The sequence below is a fragment of the Hemiscyllium ocellatum genome, chromosome 7 (genome assembly GCF_020745735.1).
Source record: "Hemiscyllium ocellatum isolate sHemOce1 chromosome 7, sHemOce1.pat.X.cur, whole genome shotgun sequence".
NCBI lineage: Eukaryota > Metazoa > Chordata > Chondrichthyes > Orectolobiformes > Hemiscylliidae > Hemiscyllium > Hemiscyllium ocellatum.
In genome coordinates this window covers 63,762,789-63,785,677 of record NC_083407.1, presented here as the reverse complement: position 1 = coordinate 63,785,677, position 22,889 = coordinate 63,762,789, and the positions used below count along the sequence as shown (strand labels likewise).

The 22,889-nt window shown below is 38.3% G+C and overlaps 1 protein-coding gene across 4 annotated transcripts in view; it reads right to left on the bottom strand.

The window, feature by feature from the left end:
* fastkd1 (FAST kinase domains 1) overlaps window positions 1-22,889 on the bottom strand; it is a 54,166-nt gene that overhangs the window by 13,991 nt on the left and 17,286 nt on the right. For 3 of the 4 annotated variants that reach the window (XM_060827283.1, XM_060827284.1, XM_060827285.1), the window contains 7 exons: window positions 13,573-13,698; window positions 11,799-12,194; window positions 11,268-11,378; window positions 10,505-10,636; window positions 6,481-6,967; window positions 3,691-3,805; window positions 820-948 (listed from right to left, as the gene is read on the bottom strand). In XM_060827283.1, coding sequence (XP_060683266.1) covers window positions 820-948; window positions 3,691-3,805; window positions 6,481-6,967; window positions 10,505-10,636; window positions 11,268-11,378; window positions 11,799-12,194; window positions 13,573-13,698 — 1,496 coding nt within the window. Of the gene's footprint in view, window positions 1-819; window positions 949-3,690; window positions 3,806-6,480; window positions 6,968-10,504; window positions 10,637-11,267; window positions 11,379-11,798; window positions 12,195-13,572; window positions 13,699-17,890; window positions 17,968-22,889 lie in introns of those variants that run through there. The other variant, XM_060827286.1, reaches the window with a different exon arrangement.

Genomic DNA, 22,889 nt, shown 5'->3' with positions numbered 1-22,889 from the left:
GACTCCACTTTCAAGGAGCTATGAACCTGCACTCCAAGGTCTCTTTGTTCAGCAACACTCCCTAGGACCTTACCATTAAGCATATAAGTCCTGCTAAGATTTGCTTTCCCAAAATGCAGCACCTCGCATTTATCTGAATTAAACTCCATCTGCCACTTCTTAGCCCATTGGCCCATCTGGTCCAGATCCTGTTGTAATCTGAGGTAACCCTCTTTGCTGTCCACTACACCTCCAATTTTGGTGTCATCTGCAAACTTACTAACTGTACCTCTTATACCCGCATCCAAATCATTTATGTAAATGACAAAAAGTAGAGAGATAAGAATCATGTTATACTTATGTCGACTACAGGTCAGACTGATTAAAGATAACAAGCTTCATTCCAGAAAGTAGTAATTAAATTGATTTTGTTGTCACCAGTCAATCCTGAATTAGGGGTCATAATCTATCCAAAAATTGTTTCTCTAAACATCTGAAGTTTAGAATATTAAAATTTCACTCTCAACCAAATGTAACATATCCAATCTCAGCTCTGACCAGTGTACACGTCTAAAAGGGTGTGGACTGGCATCCAAAAAGTAAGGGAAATGTCAAGTTGGTAATTAATGCTTTAGATCACATCTGGAAAATACTAACCAAAATGTCAAAATGCTTTGTTCAAAGGCAGTGATGCTTTGTTTTGAAACTATAATTGCGGAAGAGGGGGTTCAGCATACAGGCCTAATGTACATGAGATTTCAAAATTGTTGGGAGCGTAAGGTCATATGATATCTTTAATAATTTACAAGTACCAATGTCTAAAAAACAAATGAAACTTACTATCAAGTTGAGAGTCCAACTTCGCTAGAAAATCCACACAAAAAATAGTCTTAATTAGATCTTCAGGAAAATAGCTTGCCAGAGCTAGTGAGTAACCAAGTAGGACCAGAAGATGAGGGTCACATAAATCTATGGAAAAAGAACAAACTTGTATTTATGTGGCATTTTTCGAGATCTATGGGCGTCTCAAAGAGCTTTACATAATTAAATATTTACAAAGTGTAATTACGGTCATAATGTAGGGAAAAAAAATCCTCCATTAAAGAGGAACTTCGATTATCTGAACAAGATGGGCGGACACTATTTTGTTTGGATAATAATGGATTATTCGGTTAATTGATCCAATGCCTTTCCACTGGAGCTCAGAGTTTTCTGTTAAGTCCGCTCCTCGCTCAGGAGGCTAGGCAGCATCACACTGCCTGTGAGCCCCTGCCCTCTCCCCACCCCCGTCCGCTCCCCCCAACTAGTTCAACACCGCCCCCACCCCCGCTCCCCGCCCACTCCCCAACCTCATCTTTGATGTAATATTTCTATTGGGACCTCTTCGGATAATCTGACATTTGGATAATCGAGGTTCCTCTGTAGATCACTAAACAATCTAATCAGCACAATAAAGGTTAAAAATTTAATAAGCTTGCAAAATAATTTTTAGAGAATTGATTTTGCATTCCTATTAATACTGCCAATGTTAATTGGCAAGATTAATATTCTAAACTATGAAAATGATGGATATTTTTGTCTTACAATACTCATCCTTATGGGAAAGGTACAGTACACAAATACAATAAACAGCATTATGTAATTGAAATGTAGTCACAGTACTTCTAGATGCTTGGATAAAAATAAATTTTCAAATTAAAATCAGGAACTTATGGAAGAAATATTAATATATCTTAATTCTTTCCTGGAAATTATCCTTTGCCTTCCTACAGACATGTTTGACTGCAAATTTCAAATTTATTCAAATGGGAAGGGGTAAATTAGGACCAACTATATAGACTTCAAAATCAAGTTGTCACTTGCCATGATTTAGTTAAAATGAAATGTAATTTATATCCATCAATCCTTTTTTTTTGAAAGTATTGGTGTCTCAGAAGGCATCGTAATTTACTTTCTTATTTAACATGTTATATATTTCTGGAGAATGGAAAGAAACAAACTGAAGGATTTATATTGATGAGCTCAGGACATCTTAAGAGTCTTTACAGTCAAGGAAGTACGTTATGAAACATATTCATTGCAATGTAATAATAATAAAATGGAAGTCAAGGGAAACTGGAACAAAAGTAGATTTTGATAATTTTTAAACAAAAAAAGGCATGCAAGAAACTGAAAATTCTTGCATGCCTTTTTTGTTTAAAGATTATTAAAATCTACTTTTGTTTCAGTTTCCTTTGACTTCCTCGGTACAGGGTGGATGTTTGCAAGGTGCTATCAAAGCTACCTAAAATTCGCAATCCAAGCATAATTCTACAAAATGCCTCAACCCTTAAAGATGTGGCTGAAATTTGACCTACACAATCCACAGCAGTATAATTAATCAAAAACTCAAAAGCAAGAGATATCCAATCTCTATTCTTACTGTAACTATTGGAAATGAGTTGTCACATGACCCAATATAGGGTCTATCGAAAGGATGCTAGAAGTCAAGGCAGGAGTCCTGAGAGAGAAAGAAAACCAAGAAACCAGAAGAAGAGGCTGGTGACCAAGAGGAACAATGAAAAGACCGTCAGAAGATTACAGGTAGAGGCTGCAGGTAGCAAAGTGTGGTCTTGTGCTGGCTCCATGTATGTCATGCTGAGAGAAATCCCGGGGAGGTGGGATCGTGAATTAGAGTGCAATTAGGACTTGGAAGAAAGGATTAAATCTCTGGAAAATGAGCAGATATTGAGGCACCCTAAGTTGCAACTGTATTGGAGGGAGTTGAGAATCAGATCTTTGAGTTTGAAGAGTGGAAATCCCTTTGAAAAGATTATTGAGAGAGATTGTTGTGACTCAGTGATTTCTGACATCTAGAAGGGTTGTTAATGAGTGCATGGGATTGGTCTTGGTTGCATTAGCTACTTAATAGAACATAGAACATTACAGCACATTACAGGCCCTTCACCCCTCGATGTTGCGCCGACATGTCATACCAATCTGAAGCCCATCTAACCTACATTATTCCATGTACATCCAATGTGTGGGTCATTCTATATAACCACATTTTGTTTGTTAATTCACTTTTGCTTCATGCTGATTTTGAAAATTTGTGTACAAGATCAATATTTTAAGCTATTTTACTTTACTAGACAGTAAACTTTATGTCTGGTTGCACAAACCCGTGAAGTCTTCAGTCATCAATCTCTAGGCTTCAAAAAGATAGCAATTCCGATTCAATCTTCATTTACTGATTTATTGTCCCAATCAGTTTTCCCAATCCAGTCCAAAGTTTAGGCCACCATCAAGTACAGTACATGGCTGAGTGGCTTAAGCCAATAGTTGCCAGAGAAATTGGGCAAGGTGCTCAGGACCTTACTACCAATTCACACAATACTTAAATCACCAATTTTCCATGTTTTACTTAAAATAGTGGACTGTGAATGGAAACAGTGCAGGAAAGAGGCTTGGCTTTCAATTAAACACTGTAATCCAGAAATCTAATATTAAGACAAGCAATCACCACTGAAGTCTTAAATTTAATATACTTAAACTCAATGTTTAAACAGTAATGTAATCTTGCAATGCATTTAAATCATTTATAGATGGAAAATAATTGTGTTGAAAATGAGAAGTCAAGCAATGCGATGACTTGAGTGATTGTCTGCTGACTTTTATTGATTTGCAAAAGTTTAGATTCTGCATTATCATAATGCACAGTACAATACTCACTCAAATGAGGCCTGATATGCTGTATACTGGATTCAAAGAACTCTTCAGCTTGTGGAGGATCATAATTCAAGATAGTGAATGGAAGTAGAGTGGCATATATGGCTGAATAATGGATCTGAAGTATTGAACAAAAATAAAGTTACCATTTTATTTCTGCATCAAAAGTATTTTCACTTATAAATTGCTTTGGAACCATTATTCAAAAAGCAATCCAAGTCTGTTCATTGAGGATGAAGGAACTCAGATTTATTTTAGTTTGTAGAACATTTCAACAACAGCAAATAATCCACAACTTTTGCTAAGTTGCTTCTCATTTTCCTTCCCTCTTTCCAAATATTATTTCATATTCTTTTTCAAAAAGTGATCCAAGATCTTTTAAATGACTCAATAACATATGCTTTAGCATTCCATAGCCTAAGAAGTCTTCAAAATAAAAATACAGATTAAATCAATATCAAGTTTTTGGGGTATTTGGTCCACTTTCCCTTTCTACAATTTTTGAGTGTGACATTTATTGAATAATGGATTCACATTACAGTAATATCCTTTACCTGTTAGAATCATCGAGTCATAGAGATGTACAGCATAGAAACAGACCCTTCGGTCCAACCCATCCACGCCAACCAGATATTCCAATCCAATCTAGTCCCACCTGCCAGTACCTGGCCCATATCCCTCCAAACCCTTTCTATTCATATACCCATCCAACTGCCTCTTAAATGTTGCAATTGTACCAGCCTCCACCACTTTCTCTGGCAGCTCATTCCATATATGTACCACTCTGTGTGAAAAAGCTGTCACGTAGGTCTCTTTTATATCTTTCCCCTCTCACCCTAAACCTATGCTCTCTAGTTCTGGACTCCCGACCCCAGGGAAAAGACTTTGCCTCTTTACCTGATCCATGCCCCTCAATTTTGTAAACCTCTATAAGGTCAACCCTTAGCCTCCGACGCTACAGGGGAAACAGCCCCAACCTATTCAGCCTCTCCCTATAGCTCAAATCCTCCAACCCTGGCAACATCCTTGTAAATTTTTTCTGAACTCTTTGAAGTTTCACACCATCTTTCCCAAACCCAAAAGCCCAGAATAATTTAAATAATTTTTGTAGAATGACTAGAAATTCAGAAATAGTGCACGACATTTATAAAAGTTAAGTACTACAGAATAGGAAATGGCCATTTTGACGCATTCTTTGTTTTATAACATTTATTTTACATCATTATCCAATCATTTTAAACTATGCAACATAAATGCCTCTTTAATTGCTACTTGCAGGAAGGCTCAAAGAAATCTAAATTACATCCTCTGTGACTTAAGACAGTCTCAAATACTGGGAAAATACTGAGAATTCACTCCAACATGTAACAATCTATTTAGAACATAGAACAGAGAACAATGCAACACAGAACAGGCCCTTCAGCCCTCAATGTTGCACCAATCTGTGAACTATCCTCAGCTCGGCCCCTACACTATCCCATCATCATCCATGTGCTTATCTAAGGATTGTTTAAATCTCCCTAATGTGGATGAGTTGACTACATTAGCAGGTAGGGCATTCCACGGCCTTACCACTCTCTGCATAAAGAACCTGCCTCTGTCATCTGTCTTAAATCTATCACCCCTCAATTTGTAGTTATGCCCCCGCATACAAGCGGACGTCATCATCCTAGGAAAAAGAAAGACTTTCACTGTCAACCCTATCTAATCCTCTGATCATATTGAATGTCTCTATCAAAACCCCTCTTAGCTTTCTTCTTTCCAATGAGAAGAGATCCAAGTCTCTCAGCCTTTCCTCCTAAGACCTTCCCTCCAGACCAGCCAACTTCCTCGTAAATCTCCTCTGCACCTTTTCCAATACTTCCACATTCTTCCCGAAATATGGCGACCAGAACTGTATACAATATTCCAAGTGTGGCCGCACTAGCGTTTTGTATAGTTGCAGCATGATATAGCAGCTCCGGAACTCAATCCCTGTACAAATGAAACATAATACAGTGTATGCCTTCTGAACAGCAATATCCACCTGGGTGGCAACTTTCAGGGATCTATGTACATGGACTCCAAGATCCCTCTGCACATCCACACTACCAAGAATCTTTCCATTGACCCAATACTCTGCTTTCCTGTTATTCTTCCCAAAGTGCATCACCTCACATTTAGCTACATTGAATTCCATTTGCCACCTCAGCCCAATTCTGCAGTTTATCCAAGTCTCCCTGCAACATTCTTCCAAACTGTCCACTACTCCAATGACTTGTGTCAGCTGCAAATGTGTTATTCCATCCACCTATGCATGCATCTAAGTAATTTACAAAAATGACAATGTACATTTGGGATATGGGTTCCTTGTATTGCAGTGGTACTGTCCTTATCTCTGAGTCAGGAGACTTTGATTAAGTCCCACCTGCTTTAGAGGCGTGAACTATCATCTCTGAACAGGTTGATGAGTAAATAGCTGAGGTTGGGATATAGATTTATCCTGAATAGAAGGCAAAGGCAAACAAACGACTGTTCTTTCTACTTTCCACAGTACTTCAACAAAGCCATCAGACTGTTCCCTTAAACACCCATCAATTCCAACTGTAATTCTGTTTTCAATTTAAACCAATGGAAAGAAAAACATTAAAAAAATCAGACAAGTTGTATGACGGGTTCATTCCCCACTACCTGTATTAAGCCCTTACAGATGTTGAAAGTTTCCCCTATGGCAGCATTATAGTTTACAGGTTAAGGTGGTAGTCAAAAGGAGGAAAATCTTGGTTTGCTATATAATGTACTATTGTTACGTACCTTGTTGATATGTTTAAGCGTGACAGATGCTATTTGGTCCAGCAGATCAGCGTGTAGGCAACTTGTTTTGGTTAGAAATAGGGCAAATTCCACAACATTGGACTCAGTCACCTGATCAATTAATCGTTCTAAGGTGGTCATTGTTTCTTCGCAAAGTACTTCTTCAAACCATTCTCCAGAGACGTATTTTAGCTCTTCCATCAGTAGATCCATATTGTCTGCCTTCTGCAATCTTTCCAAACCACACTTATTCAGCTTCTGTAGTAGTTTCATGTACACTGCTGCTGTGCCAGGTTGGTATAAGGAACCATTCCGTACCCATTTGGTGATGGCAATGGCCAATGCATTCAAGTCATTTAAATTACACTGGGGCAAGACAGCATCGATACGTGTAGAGATCAAGTGATCAATCCGTGCAGAAGGAAGGAGAGAGAGAACCCGAGTTAACATGGACACCTCATAAGGGATAAAACTGCGGTGAAGATAACTGCAGTGGGGAAGAGTAATGGAGGGATGGTAAATAAGGGAAGAAAGAGAAAAATGACAAAATGAGTAATCTGAAGTGCCATATCTGTTGGGAACTTTCCAAATGCATTTAAATCTGATAGAAATAAAACTTGGACCATACCTTAGTTAGATCCGAAAAATTGTAAGTTAGGTCTGCCAGATCAAGATAATTAGCAAACGTTTACATGGATTCGGCAATGCATAAGGAAAATAGCAGGGCAGAGTTCTTGGTGTATAGGCATTACTCTAATGTACAAAATACCTAATATGGTGGACATGCAGTGATCATTAACCTATAGTTACCATATTTCCTGAGTGATTTATTGAATAATTTAGTGACGGAACTTAATCCTTGTAACCTTTGCAAATCTGAAGTGAAGAAAACATTAGGTGTAAAGCTGTGCACTTGGATTTGGTCTGCAGCTAAGAAATACTAAAGCAAGTAATGTTTCAAAATAAAATAATCATCTTCAAGTACAACTAATTACAGCACAACACAGACTATTTAGCTGAGCTGGCCTCTGCTGATGTTTGTGCTCCACCCAGCTTAATGGAACTGTGAATGTAAAAGATCCCATGGCTGTAAGAATAGAGAAGAAATCTTCAGTATGTTGGCCAATATTTCTCCCTCAAATGATATTACAAAACAAATTATGTGCATCATCACACAGCTGCTTATGGAAGATTAATATATACAAATATGCTGGCCCATTTCATAGAAACATACTCCTATTTTACATACTCTTATTAGGCTGCCCCTCAGCCTCTGACGCTTTAGCAAAAACAATCCAACTTTGTCCAACCTCACCTTGTAGCAATACACTTTAAACCAGGCAACATCCTGGAAAATCTCTTTTGCATCCTCTCTAAAACTCTTCCTACAATTGTGCAGACCACAGCTGCACACAGCACTCCAAATGTGGCCTAACTAAAGTTCTAAACAGCTGTATAAAACAGTTCTTTATCTATGTCAGTACACTATCCCCAATCCCATGCATTTTAATTTTACCAGCTAATCTTTTATGTAAGATCTAATCTTGAACTCAAAGTCCAAATAAACCACATTTACTGGCTTCCTCCTCATCAACTCCACTAGTTACATCCTTGAAAAACTCCAGTAGATATGTCAAGCACGATTTCACTTTTGTAAATCCACACTGATTCTGTTTGGTCCAGTCACTGTTTTCCAAATTATAATAGTGGCTACCTTATTGTCTGTAAAGTGATTTGAGATGTTCTAAGATAATTGCAATAACTTAGGAAGCCCAACTGGAAAGAAACATCATTTATAGTAGAACATCAAAACGAAGCCAATACCATGGTGTACATACACTAGTTGCACCCTGGGCCAGGCAGTCTGCAGACTGATCCCAGAGTTTGCTTCTATATACTTTCCGATAAAACTTTCACAGATGGAACTTGAATTCAATGCTCCTAGCTCAGAGGTAGGGACACTACTAATGTTCCACAAGAACCCTAAGAGGTGAACAACCCTGCACAAATCATTTACTGAAGTAGCAACAAGACTGGGATTCAAACTCACAATTATAGAACACAATAGATTAGCAGTCCACTGCCTTTTCCTCTCAGCCATCTTGTTTTACCTGAGTCTGCTATAAAGATGCTTTCTCACTGATTTTGCTTTTAAGTATTAACTGTAATCACCCATACAGCCAATTAGACGTTTACACTCAAAGCCCATTCTGAGTCTGCTTTATTTTTTATTTTAATTAACCTATTTAGGGATGTTACTACACACCTTTGGAACTTGTGGAACTTGAACCTAAATCTCCTGGTTCAGAAGTAGGAACACTATCAGTGTGCCAGAAGAGCCCCGAGTCTGTGTTTTTTTTCCTCCACTAAGTCTGCTTTTTTTAAAATTGTTTTTTCTTTCTTATTACATTCAGAAGTTTTATCTCACACAACCAAATGACATTCCCACCACAAGTCACCATGAATTTATTTTGTTTTTCTTTTAAATATTAACTATCACCAGTAGTCACCCATGCAGCCAAAAAGAAATTTGCATGCAAAACCCATGATGGGCAAGAAGTCTGCTTTTTTCCTCTGATATCCAGAATGTTATCACACACAACCAAATAACTCTCTCATCAACATATACCTGTGACATTTTTCCTTTCTTAAACTACTAACCACCACCAGAAACTTTCCATAGCCAATTAAATATTTATAAGCAAAGCCCATTATGGGCAATGCAAACCATCAACAGTGAAGGGTGGGGGATAGGCAGAGCAGGAAGGGGCTAAACCAAAATGGAGATGGAGGGGGAAATAAAACACTGCATCCCCCACAATGGCCACCTCTATCTAAAGGCATTGATGGCACTGATCAACACTGTGCTCCTTCTCCAAGGAGATCCAGGCATGTATATGATTACAGAAGAGGAGCAGACAGTTGGCTGGTTCTGCTTTGTTTTTTTCTTGAAACTACTACTGAGTGCACTTTTTAAATAGATGAACAGGGTGAATAATCTATGTTCAGACTAAATACTCGATTGAACAGTTTGAGCTTTTAGAAATTTTTTATCTACCTGTTTAGGTGTGTTATAAAAGGGACCTGAACCTGTGTCTTCTAGCCCAGAGGTAGGGACATTACCAATGCAGCACAAGAACCCTCCTGAATCTGCTTTATCATATTTTCTAATCAACCTGTTCAGACATGTTATGACATATCCCTGGAGCAGCTGGAACTTGATTCCAGGTTTTCTGGCCCAGAGGTAGGAACACTACCACTGCATCACAACAGCCATCCTGGGTTTTCACTTTTCTATTTAGAAACCATTTCCACCCATTCACTGTTTGAAGAAATATCAGTCCATAATAAACTTTATTTATCAGTTTCTGACTATATACCTTGACAATGAAAAGATGGGTTAAAATGAAACAGTAGTTTGGACTAAACTTAACAACTTCATCCTTGTTAGGCAATTTTTTAAAAGTACCCAACTTTGTTTTTCCTGACTGCTACATGATTTGCATGGAGCACTTTGAAAACATATTCCATATTTGCTGCTGCTAACTGTAGAAAATGTTAGCTCCCAAAACAGCATATCATTTTAGCAGAATGCGACCAATTCTATGCTAGTGTTGATTAATACATAATAGTAAAGGCCCAAAGAGCCTCAACAGTTGAACATTCTAGTAACATTTCAGGTTTATTCATAAAATGCAGTGTTCTACATTCAATTAACATAATTTCTACATTATATAATATCAGAAAATCAACAGAAATTCAGCTTTGCATGCATTGCAAACAAAACTAAGAATTCAAAGTTACAATTCCAATTATTTAGTTATCCAAACATCTGCTGCACCACAAGAACCCTCCTGAGTCCGCTTTATGATATTTTCTCATCAACCTATTCAGACATGTTATGAAACCTCTCTAAAGCACACGAGACTTGAACACTACTGCTGTGGCAATGTTAAAGTTCAGAACGAAAAATATTCATAAAATTTGTTATGGTAAGATCAGTTTTCTTCACAATTCATTTTACCTCGTTAACATTCGCCTCAATTCTGCATACAACTCTGGATTTTGACAACGAAGTGACAGCAATGCCTTTGTTAATCTTGCAATATCCACTGGCTTGTATTGATCCAATTGTGTGTACAAAGCGGTTGCAAATCTGAGCAAGGTGAAAGGTAAAATAAGTATTTTCTAGTTAAATATCAATATGAAATGTTTTTATTATCCTTTGTGTAGTTTGTGTTCATTGTTAGTAAGGCCATTATTTGTTCCACATCTCTAATTGCCCTTGATTGGAATAGTTTACTCAGTCAATTTGGAGAAGCAGTTAGGCCTAACCACATTGCTATGGGTCTGGAGTTACAAGTGAGTCAGGCTGAATAAGAACAACAGATTTCCTCACCTTCATGACAGTAATGAACCCATTAATAGATGGCTCATGGACGTTCCTTCATTGTGCAAAAGCATATTAAAGTACAGAACAATGAATACCCATTATTGAAATATTCTCCACCATTTAGTTTAGCTAACAATAAGCCTCAATTCCACTATAGTTCTGGATTTTGAAAATGAAAGTAACTTTCAATTCTATATTTTATCAATTGAAAAATAATATTACCTGCTTAGAATTTGAACTTGTGTCACTAGAGTATCAATTCAGCCCTCTGGATTTGTAGCCCATTGTAACTATCATTGCCCACAATCTCTTCCTAATATGAAGGAAGTGATAACACAGAACAAACACAAACAATAGACTACTTATCCTTGTGAACTATAGTATGTATACTTACTTTTGAATTAGTTGTGAATTCCTGCATTCCATCTCTTCCATGGTCTCTATAACTGCTAATGTTTGTGAAGGGCTAAACTCATCAACCATTAACAAGGTAGCAGATTCAAGCCTATTTGACAGGGTGGAAGGATAACGAGGAAGGAAGAAAAGTTTGCTGCAAATTATTTGTTCATTATATTCTAATTAGTTTTGATGTATCCATAATGCATTACTTATTGTAATTTTATAAACTAAATTTAAATTAGTTTAAATGAGATGATATTACATTTTTTTTAAACTATATTAAATACTAGGCATTACTTCTGGTAATTTTTAAAAGGAATTTAAATTATCTCAAATGGATGAAGATCATTAAATTAAAATCTCAAAGCAATGACATTTACATATTTTGTAAGAATGGTTTTTTACACCATGTAACAATAGAACTGCAAAAAACAAAACAGTGCTCCACATTTTTCTTATGCAATGAGTAAAGAATGTGTTCAGAAGTTATTTTTAGATGGCATAGCTCTCTAAGTTAAGAACATACCTTTCTCTAATCACTGATCCAGATAAAGGTCCTAATGCTGCAAATAGCTTGGCAAAACTGGCAGAGTCACTGTGTGCATTCATAAGTTCAGTCAGTCTCCATTTAGCAGCTAAGCGAAAGTCACAGTTGTTAAAATGTAAAGACTGGTAGACTCCAAGGATTATACTTATGTTATCAGCATCTAGATTTTTTATGTTCTGAAGAAAAATCTTGTTGCATTTTTCCAACAAAGGACGATAACTGAACTTGATGTTGCGTAGAAATTGTACTATTCGGCGTGGATTGTTAAATTGAGAATCTTTGGTGTCCAACAGAAATTCTGCCTTTTCTATCAGACAATTCCGAAGATGTGTGGAGACCATTCCAGAGATGCTTAACATTAAAGATGAAAGTATTCTATTCAAAAGACAGACATAATTAGCAATGACAATTAATGTTTTCAGAATCATTCATCGCTTTGCATAATGTTCTATATTGCAATAAAGGCTACACCTTCTTTTCCTGTGCTATAGTACTTAACGTACAGTTGATTTCAGAGTGAATAGATAGCAATAGATTAGTACTGATAAATATCAGTATAAGTAGTGCTGTGCTACAGTAATTTTCTTAAAGATCTTTTAATCTTGCTGTTTAGTCATGATACATTTATCAGTTCAAAAGGACGATGATCAGAACTAACATGGAAAGGGAATACATATTGAATGGTGTGATCCTAGAAAGCACAGAGGATTAGACAGATCTTGATGTGCATGTCCATAGTTTCTTGAAGGCAAAAGGACAGAAAGATAATGTGGCTTAGAATGGATGTGGGATACTAGTCTGTATTAGTCAAGGCATTCAATACCAGAGAAATGAGGTTATGACAGAACTAATGTATAAAACATTAGTTAGGCCACAGCTGGAATACGGTGTGCAGTTTTGGTCACTACAGCAAGGGACGGATGTGATTGTACCAGAGGGAGTACAGAAGAGATTCATTAGCACTTTGCCAAAGCTGAAACAATTCAGCTATAAAAAGAGAGACTAGATAGGCTTGGGTTATTTTCCTCAACAGCAGAGAAGGCTGATGGGGAAAACAGAGGCATAGACAGAGTAGATAGGGAGAAACATTCACCCTTGGTATATGGATCAATAACTATGGGGCACCCTTTTAAAAGTATGGAGCAGGAAGTTCAGAGGGGATTTGCAGAAACAGAACAAAAATCTAGAATGTTGTGGGTATCTGACTCACTGCCTAAAAAGATGCCAGACATGGGAAGCCTCAAAACATTTCAGAATTATTTAGATGAACAGTTTAAACATGATAACATACAGGACTATGGGCCAAGAGCTGGAAAATTAGATGAAATATGGATGCTTGATGACCAGCGAAACATGTTATGAAAACTGTATGACTCAATAACATCTAAAAATATATTAACTTGGAATAAAAAAACCCTCTGCTGACAACATTCTACTGTAAAAGTGCACCAACTGATTAAATTCAAGAAAAATACTTCTGATCAAATTGAATTGCATTTTTGAACAAAATATTTATTAAAACATGTTAAATACAGCAACCCCCAAAATTATAGTTTCCTTACATTGCACCACAAAATAAAATTATATTTATTTTGAGGTGCAATCTGAAGTTTCTTAAAGCCATTCCAATGCACTTCACATATGATTAATTATTTTCAAATTCAAGTATGCAAACCCAAATCAATGCAAAATTAGTGACAAAGTACAGCAGCCAGAAGCCAACAAAATGGTTCGACTTGCCTCGTAACATTACCTTGCATCGTGTATATATTCCAACTTCCTGTGAACAATATCAGTGATTTTTCCCATCAGTGGACAGTGGTACATATGTTGATCAGTCAGGCACACAGCAAACTTGGATAATGTAGCCATATCAAACCTGTCAAAGTAGACACAACATTAATGCTTACGGCTTGGAATATAATACTGGAACAACATGAATAGTTTATTCAGAATAATGTTGTGTTTAATTATCTTGGGTGTGGTGACAGCTTTAAAAACAAGCTGAACAAGAATGTTAAATAGTATTAGTAACAGCTTTTCTTAATAATTGTGAAAGTAAGGGAATGCTGACCTTTATATCGGAGGACCAGCATGTAAGGAATTAGAAGTTGTAACACGGATACTATAGAGCTCTGGTCACACCATAGCTACTACACAGCATTCAGTTCTCGACACTACATCTTGGAAAGGAATTAAAATGAATACCACCTGGTTAATTGGAGAGATTGGGTTGCATTCCCTGGAAGTTAGAAGATTAATTGGTGATTTAATCGAAGTTCTCTCAGTATTAAGGGGAACAAATAAAGAAACTATTTCCATAAGTTGAGGAGTCTAGATCTAGGTACTTAACCTAAAGAAGAGAACCAAACTATTCCAGCTATGGTCTAACTAGTGCCTTGTAGTTTTAGCATCACCTTCCTATTTTCATACACCATTATCTTTTAAATACAGGCCAACAGTCCATTTGCCTTCCCTATTCCCTACCTGAATTTATAAGCTAGCTTTTCAAGATTCATGGGTGAGCTCCCAAATTCTTCAGTGCTGCAGATTTCTGCAATCTTTCCCCCTCTTAAATACTCGGTATTATCTCTTCTATTCTTTCTGCAAAGTGCATAAACTCATATTTTCCCACTTTATATTCCACCTGTCCGGTTGTCACCCATTAACTCCACTTATCCATATTCCTTTGCAGACTCAGTCATCCTTTACTACTTGTCTTCCCACCTTTATTTGTTTCTCATCTACAAACTTGTCTATTGTAGATTCACTTCTGATTCCAAGTCTTTAATGTATATTATAAATGATTAGCAGTAGGGATCCCTGTGGCACACTATTACATAAGTTTGCTATCCTGAAAATGCCTCTTATCCCAACTCTCAGTCTTCAATTAGCTAACCAATTCTCCATCCATGCTAATATATCACTCCTAACACCATGGGCTCTTGTTAAATGGCCTCATGTGCTGTACCTCATTACATGTCTTTTAGAAATCCAAATATATTATAGTTTCTTTTTCTCTCCTGCTTGTTACCTACTCAAAGATCTCTAATAAATCTGTTAGGCACGATTTCCCCTTCGAGAAGGCAATTTATCTTTGCTTGATCATACTGTATTACGTATTTCTACATTCTCTACTTCTACATCCCTTACAATAGACTCAGACATTTTGCCAAAAGCCAACGTGTCTTTAACAGATTTTTGTCTCCTTTCTTTTTTGGATAAGGGTGTTACATTGGCAGTTTTCCAATTCTCAAACTCTTCCAGAATCTAAAGATTCTTGGAAAATTACTACCAGTATATCCACCATCTCCACACTTACTTCCTTTCAAATCCTAGGATGCAACCCATTAGGTCCTGCAAGTTTATTAGCTTTTAGCACAATTATGGTTCTAGTACTTTGTCTCCAGCATTAGTTATTGTGTTTATTTCTTTCCCACCCCTTAACCATTTAGCATTTTGGAATGCTACTGTATTCTACAGTATTGTACTCTGAAGACTGCTGCAAAGTATTTACCTTTTTAAAGGTATGACAAAGTATTCAAACTTTCATAGAGTCAGAGATGTACGGCAGGGAAACAGACTCTTGCCATTTTTGTGGTTACTCATTATTATTTCCCCAACTTAATTCTCCAAGGGTCTGTGTTCACTTTGATCCATCTTTCCCTTTTTAATATACTTTAAGAAGCACTTGGTACTTTTGTATGTTACTTGCTAATTTGCCCTCATAGGTCTTTTCTCCCCCTCTATTATTTTGGTCATCTTTTATTAGCTTTTAAAACTTTGCATTCCTCTGGTTTATTAATCTTTGAGACATTGTAGGTTTTTCCTTTCAATTTGATACAATCGTTAACTTTCTTAGTTGACTATGGTTGGTTTATCCCCTTCCAAGAATCTTTGTTCCTTACTGGGACATATCTTTGCTGTGAGTCGTGATCTATTTTATTAAACATTGTTTCTCAACTATGTTTTCTGCTAAACCTCTTTCCACGTTCACTCCAACCAATTCTGCTCTCCTCATGTAATTAACATTATTTAAGTTTACTAGTTATTTCTGACCCAACTTTCTCTCTAGTTGAATGTTAAATTCTACAATGTTATGGTTGCTTTTTTCTAGCACAAATTTTACTCTGACATAGTTTATTAAACATGCCTAATTATGTATTACCACATCTAAAGCTCTGGTCGTATACATAACATATTATTCTCGGAAACTGTCCCAAATACACTGAGCTTTTCCTCATGGTTACCTTTTGCAATTTGATTTTCACAATCTACAAAATAAAGGTCATCCATAATTAATGTATTAACTTTGTTACATGTCCTCATTACTTCTTACGTTATTCTCTATCCTATAGAACAGCGACTATTAGGGATGCCAAGAGACTACTGTTACCATAGTCGTCTTCCTTTGTTATTTCTTACCTCCACCTACTTGGAATCAAATGATCCTAGATCATTTGTTGCTAAAGTATTTATTCCATCTTGTACAAAGAAAGCTACCCTACCCTTCTCACCTGTCTTTTGGGAAAGGTCCTAATTTTGATCTCCTAGTAACCATGCCTTCATAATGGCTATACAATTCTACACATTAATCTTTTCTCGTGCTATTAATTTTTTTTTGAATACAGCATGCATTTAAGTAAAATGTTATTAATTTGGCCTTTTTAACCATTGTTTTCCCTTTTGATCTTATTGGCTGCTTTTTTAACATTTGTACACTGTGGGTGTCATTATCAAAACAGCTATCCAGCAATGCTGCCTTATCTTTGATTTAGCAGCCTATGTATCTCCCCTCCCTTCTCTAGTTTATCTCCTTGCTATAGTCCTAGTTGTTCAATTTACCAGGACAATGGTCTTATCACAGTTCAAGTGAAGCCTGTCCCAATGGAAAAGCTCCCTTCTATCCTAGTATTGGTCCTAATGCCCTTTGAACTGAAACGCATTCCTACTACACCACTTTTTAACTCCTTTGTTTACCCTGTGCCAGTTTACCCATGATTTAGGTAGTAATCCTGAGATTATTACATTGGAATTAACTTTTTTTTTTAAGTTAAGCTCAAAATGGTTCAAAATCTTTCAGCAGAGCTACTGTTCCACTCCTAGCAATGTCACTAGTACCAACATGGATGGTAACACCTGGCTCCTTCCCTACCAAATTTCTCTCCACTCCCAAGGAGATGTCCTTAAACCTGACAACAGGCAGGTAACACAGCCTTCAGAACTCATGTGCATGACTGCAGAGAACCGTAAGTAGCCCCATACCTATACCATACCTATACCTATACCATACCATACCTATACCAATTACTATTTCCTCTTCTGCTTGAATGGCATTTTGTACCACAATGATGTGGTTAGCTTGCTAATCATTCCTGCGAGCCACTCTTGTCCATACAGGCTGCAAGAACCTGATAATTGTTGGACAACTGTAGAGACAGAGGGTCCACAAGAGCTGCTCCTTGGGCCCACATAGCTTCCTCATTTACAATCATATTCCCTTGCCCTTGATCACAGATTAATTCTGAACTGCCTAATCTAAAGTGGGAGACAGCCTCCTGAAGGCTTCGGTCAAAGATTTGCAGCGCCATTTACCCCTCCTCAGACTCTTCTGAAAAGACTGCCCTTCAACAAACAACGTAGCTTCAGAATGCCAATGTCCGTTCGGGGGCAGAGTGATCTTTTAAAGGTGGTGCATGTGCCAGGGATGCCAGTCTGTCAGTGGTTATCCATTAAGTGGAATGATCTTCCAGGAATGGCAAGTGGTAGAATAGGGCTAGAAATCAGGCAAGAGAAGAACCATCGAGGTAGAGTAGGTAATTAAGTGGATTTTGTAAGATTCAATGAGAAATTTCGGTACGCTTAGCAGAGGGAAGAACTTCATGAAGCCTTACGAAACCGATAGTCAAAAATAAGATTCAGCCCATGTTTCTAATCAGATTTGGGTAGCTTCCGAAGATGCAACTTAGCCTTAAAACATACGTTTCATTGAGAATGATCTAACACGCTGGGCAAATTTTCTTATTGACAGAGGACAATATGGGTGGAATGGCCTCCTTCTGGTCACCTACCCTCTCAATCAGCATTAATATAGCTTTCTTTTCTTGACATGTGAGATTTTGATGATTTCTAAATGACATTTGCTGACTTTAACAGTGGTTACTTTTCATTCGCCCAAGCACATATAATGATTCCTGAAGGAAAGATAGAAAATATCCTCAGATTTCATAATATAGAAACAGTTAAGCCCATCACATATGTGCTAACTTTGCAGGAGCTATTCACTGAAGTCTAATGCTTTGAACTTTTTCAACACTCTAAAGCTTCATTTTACAAATGTTTATCCACTTCTCTTAAAAAAGCACATACCTACATTATTACCTTATGGTGGATGTATTGTTGCATTAATGATATACCTTATTTTCATAAAATTAACAAAATATATTTGATCAGATTTATGGAAGGTTTAGACTTACTAACAAAATACTAAACAAGTAAAACAATGCATTCCTGGTGAATACGGGGAAAATTAACATTAACAGTGGGCAGCACAGTGGCTAGCACCGCTGCCTCACAGCACCAGGGTCCCAGGTTCGGGCGACTATCCGTGTGGAGTTTGCACATTCTCCCCTGTGTCTGCATGGGTTTCCTCCAGGTGTTCCGGTTTCCTCCCACAGTCCAAAGATGTGCAAGTCAGGTGAATTGGCCATGCTAAATTGCCAATTAGGTGCATTAGTCAGAGAACAAATGGGTCTGGGTGGGTTACTCTTCAGAGGGTCGGTATAGACTGGTTGGGCCGAAGGGCCTGTTTCCACACTGTAGTGAATCTAATCTAAACCCTCCTTAATGAAAGAATATTCAAGATTTTTCTATACCTTCAATAGCAAATGCTTTTCCTTGCTCTCTCCAGTGCTTTACACAATATTCTTACTGATGGTACTATTGGGGAAAATGGCTTAGAGAAGTTGTTGGACACAGCATAGAGATTTGGCATCAATGCTCTCCATTACAAATTATATGCCATACCATATTTTTATTTTAAATTGGGATGTGGATATCGCAGGCTAGCCCAGCATTTATTGGCCATTCCTAATTTCTCTGCAGAAGGTAGTGCTAAGCTAGCTTTCTGAACAATCCCTGGGGGACAAATACATTCACAGTGCTATTAGGTAGTTCCAGGATTTTGACTCAATGTCAGTGAAAGAAACTGCAGGAGATGATACTTCCAGGCATCTGCTGCCCTTGTCCTTCAAGTAGTAGTGTGGTGCTAGAAAAGTACAGGTCAGGCAGCACCTGAGGAGCAGGAGAATCTATGTTTCGGGCAAAAGCCCTTCATCAGGAATGAGGCTTGGGTGGGGTGGCAGGAAGGTAGCTGAGTGTGTGATATGTAGATGAAGGTGGAGGTAATGGTGATAGGTTGGAGAGGACGGTGGAGCAGATAGGTGGGAAGGAAGTTGGACAGGTAGGACAGGTCATGAGGGTGGTGCCAAGTTAGAAGGTTGGATCTGGAAGAAGGTGGGGATGGGGAAATGAGGAAACTGGTGAAGTCCACATTAATCCCAAATAAATCTCATGATCTGTCCATCTTCCTTTCCACATAACTGCTCCATCCTCCTCTCTGACCTGTCATCATCACTCTCACCTTCATCTACCTATTGCATCTCAGCTACCTTCCCCCCAGCCCCAACCCCTCCCATTTATCTCTCTACCCCTTGGCTCACAAGTCTTATTCCTGATGAAGGGCTTATGCCCAAAACACTGATTCTCCTGCTCCTCAGATGCTGCCTGACCTGCTGTGCTTTTCCAGCACTACACTTTCGACTCTGATCTTTAGCATCCGCATTCCTTTCTTCAAGTCGTAGAGGTCAGTTTTAGAAGGTACAGTTGAAGGTGCCTGCTGCGTTGCTGCAGTGCATCATGTAGATAGTGAAACACTAATCATCGATGTTGGAGGAGGGAATGTTGAAGATGGTGGATTTTGTGTCAATCAAGTAGACTGCTTGGTTCTGGGTGGTGTTGAGCTTCTTGAGTTTTGCAAGTGCTGCACTTTACAAAAAAATGGAAAGTGTTCCATCAAGGATCGGATTTGTGCCTTGTAGATGTGGATAAGCTTTGGACATTGTACAGGTCTTGCTGCATATGGATACAGGCTGATTCAATAACTGCTGACTTTACAGACAAAAGCTTCTTGAAGAAGTTGTGTCTGGGACACTACCCTGAGGAATTCTTCTGGTCAGGTCCTGGTACTGTGCCTCTTCGCACCCAATGCATTTCCTCTGTGCTTGTATAATTTCAACCAGAGAAGAGTTCACGTACTCCCACCCCCAATTCCCACTGGTTTCAGTATTGTTCAGGCATTTTAATGCTATATCTTGGCAATTACTGCTACGATGTCACAAGTAGTCACTCTCATATCATATGTGGAGCTCAATTTTTTAACCTGCATTTGGACCAAGGCCGACATTCCATTTAAGAAGAAATATTCTACTCGAAGGATGCACCACGCATTGTCCTTAACTTCTTTAATTAGCAGGATCAAACTGGATGAAGATTTATGGAAGTGACTAAAAGATTGAGAATGTTTTAGAAACCAGTAAAGGATGACTTAAACCAAAAAGGGTAGAAAGCGGAGTATGACAGAAAACTAGCAACAAATATAAAAATAGTCAGTAAAAGATGCAGAGGTAAATTGAAAGAAATAGTGTAGCTAAAGCAAGCATTGGTCTTCAGAAGGTCAGACTGGAACATTAACAAAGGAAATGGCAGAGACTTTGAGCAAGTATTTATTATTCGTCTTCGGAGAAGACACAGAAAGCATCCTAAGAAGAGTATAAAATCAAGGGTCAGAAATAAGGGAGGAATTTAAAACAAATCACCAGAAAACCTTACACAATGAAAGGCAGACAAGTTCCTTGAACCTGATGACTGGCATCCTAGGGTTATAAAGGAATTGGTTGCAGAAATAGTGGATTCACTGGATGCAGCCATCCAAAAACTCAGAGGTTCCAGAAAGATCCCAGCAGATTCGAAAACCACAAAGTCACAACACTATTCCTACTCAAATTAATAATTTGGGGGGGGGGGGGGGGAATTCAAGTTGGCGGCAATCTAGAAAGATTGTGCTGAAGAGCTCCTATCCACATCGCAAGCAGGAAAATGTCCTGATCCACCCTACCCAGACCACCTCAACATCCTGGGAATCTGGAAAGATCGTGGGGTCCCAGTAACCTGTTAAGAGAACAAACTGCCTCAGTTTTTGCCATCCAGGGATGCCGAAGGGAGGAGATATGTCAGAGGCTGGCCCCATGGCCCAGTCCGCAGGATCCTCAAACTCTATTTCCTACAAGGTCCTGGTAAAGGAACTCATGAAATCTCATGAAATGTTGGGGAAGTGGATAGAGGAGAAGCTGGCCCTGATCTCTATCATGCTGCAGAAGCTTGAACAGGAGCTGGGAGACCTCGAGAAAAGAACAGATGAGATAGAACATAGAGTTACAGTAATGGAAGCTGATGCTGATTCCTCCAAGGAAAGAACCCAGGCTCTGGAGACGCAGGTCCACAGTTTGCTTGACTATGTTGATGACCTCAAGAACAGGGGCAGGAGAAAAAAAATTCGGATTGTCAGTGTGCCGGAGGGTAAGGAAAGTGAGTGACCAGTGGAATTTAATCGAGGACTGATTGCCGAAATTCCTTAACTTGGAGGGAGGAATGGAAAGCTTGAAGATTGAGAGGGCTCACCAGGTCATGGTGCGGAGGTCAGGTCTGGACCAATGTCCTTGAATATGTTGGTTCGATTTCACCACTATAGAGATAAGGAGAGAATTGTGGAAGCTTCCAGAATCCAGGGGAAGGATCCAAAGGCCCTAGTTTACTAGGGCTCTAAAATCATGTTCTTCCAGGACTTCTCAGCGTTGGTGATTCGGAAAAGAAAATCCTATGATGGCATCAAGACAAGACTGAGGGAGCTCGGGATCCAATACTCTTGAGGTATCTGGCAGTGCTTCGAATCACCTTAGACGGATCTGTACGTCTCTTTAACACATTGGAGAAGGTGAGAGACTTTGTGGACAAATTCACTTAATCTGTACAATTTAGTGTGTACAAATAGTAGTATTGTTTGGATATGTCTCTAATTTTCTTTAGAAAAAAAGTAAGTCCAGTTGGGGCTCTCTTTTCCTTTCGGCAGGGGGCAAGTTCCCCTATTCAGCACCATTTGCACCTTATATATCCATTTATTTTCTTAGATTTTGTTGCATACAGTTTTTGATAGCTTTGTAATTTGTTAAAAACTACATAAAGTAAAACCACTACTGTTACATTCGATGGATCTTGTGACACTAAGCTCGGCGATTTGTAATTAGAGATCCTCCTCTCTGGAATCTAAATGTTGCTGCAGAAGGTTATGGCTAATGACTTGATTAAATGGTGTACCTGGAACAGCAAGGGGAGTCACTCACCAATTAAGAGGAAAAAAGGTATTCTCGAGTCTACGAAGTGAAAAGGTGGATATTGCTTTAGTACAGGAGACATACTTGGACGATAGGGAGTATTTGAAACTAAAGCAGAATGGGTTTGATTGGCTTTACTTTTCACCTTTTATTACCAGAAGTCGTGGAGTGGCTATATTTATGAGGAGGAATCTCTCATTTAAGTTACTAGATGTGTTAAAGACACACATGGGAGGTTTGTAATCCTCAAAGCAGTGATAAACAAGGAAGAGTATGGTGTTTTAAATGTTTACTGCCCTTCAGCCCATCCCCTCAAATTTCTGGTGGATGCTTTCTCTAAATTGATCAGTCTAGAGTCTCGGCATATCATCATGAGGGAAGATTTTAATTATCTTATGGATCCCACGATAGACAGGTTGCTCAAAAGATCCCCCAATACCCTCTGTACAAACTAAACAATTAGTGGATCTGTGTGTGGACTTCGAGTTGGCAGACGCCTGGAGGTGTCACCACCCTACAGGCAGGGATTTTGCATTTTTTCCCAATCCACACAGATGTCACACCAGCATTAATTTTGTTGAGACTCCCGTGGCAACCCTGGATTGGTGGTATCTTGTACAAT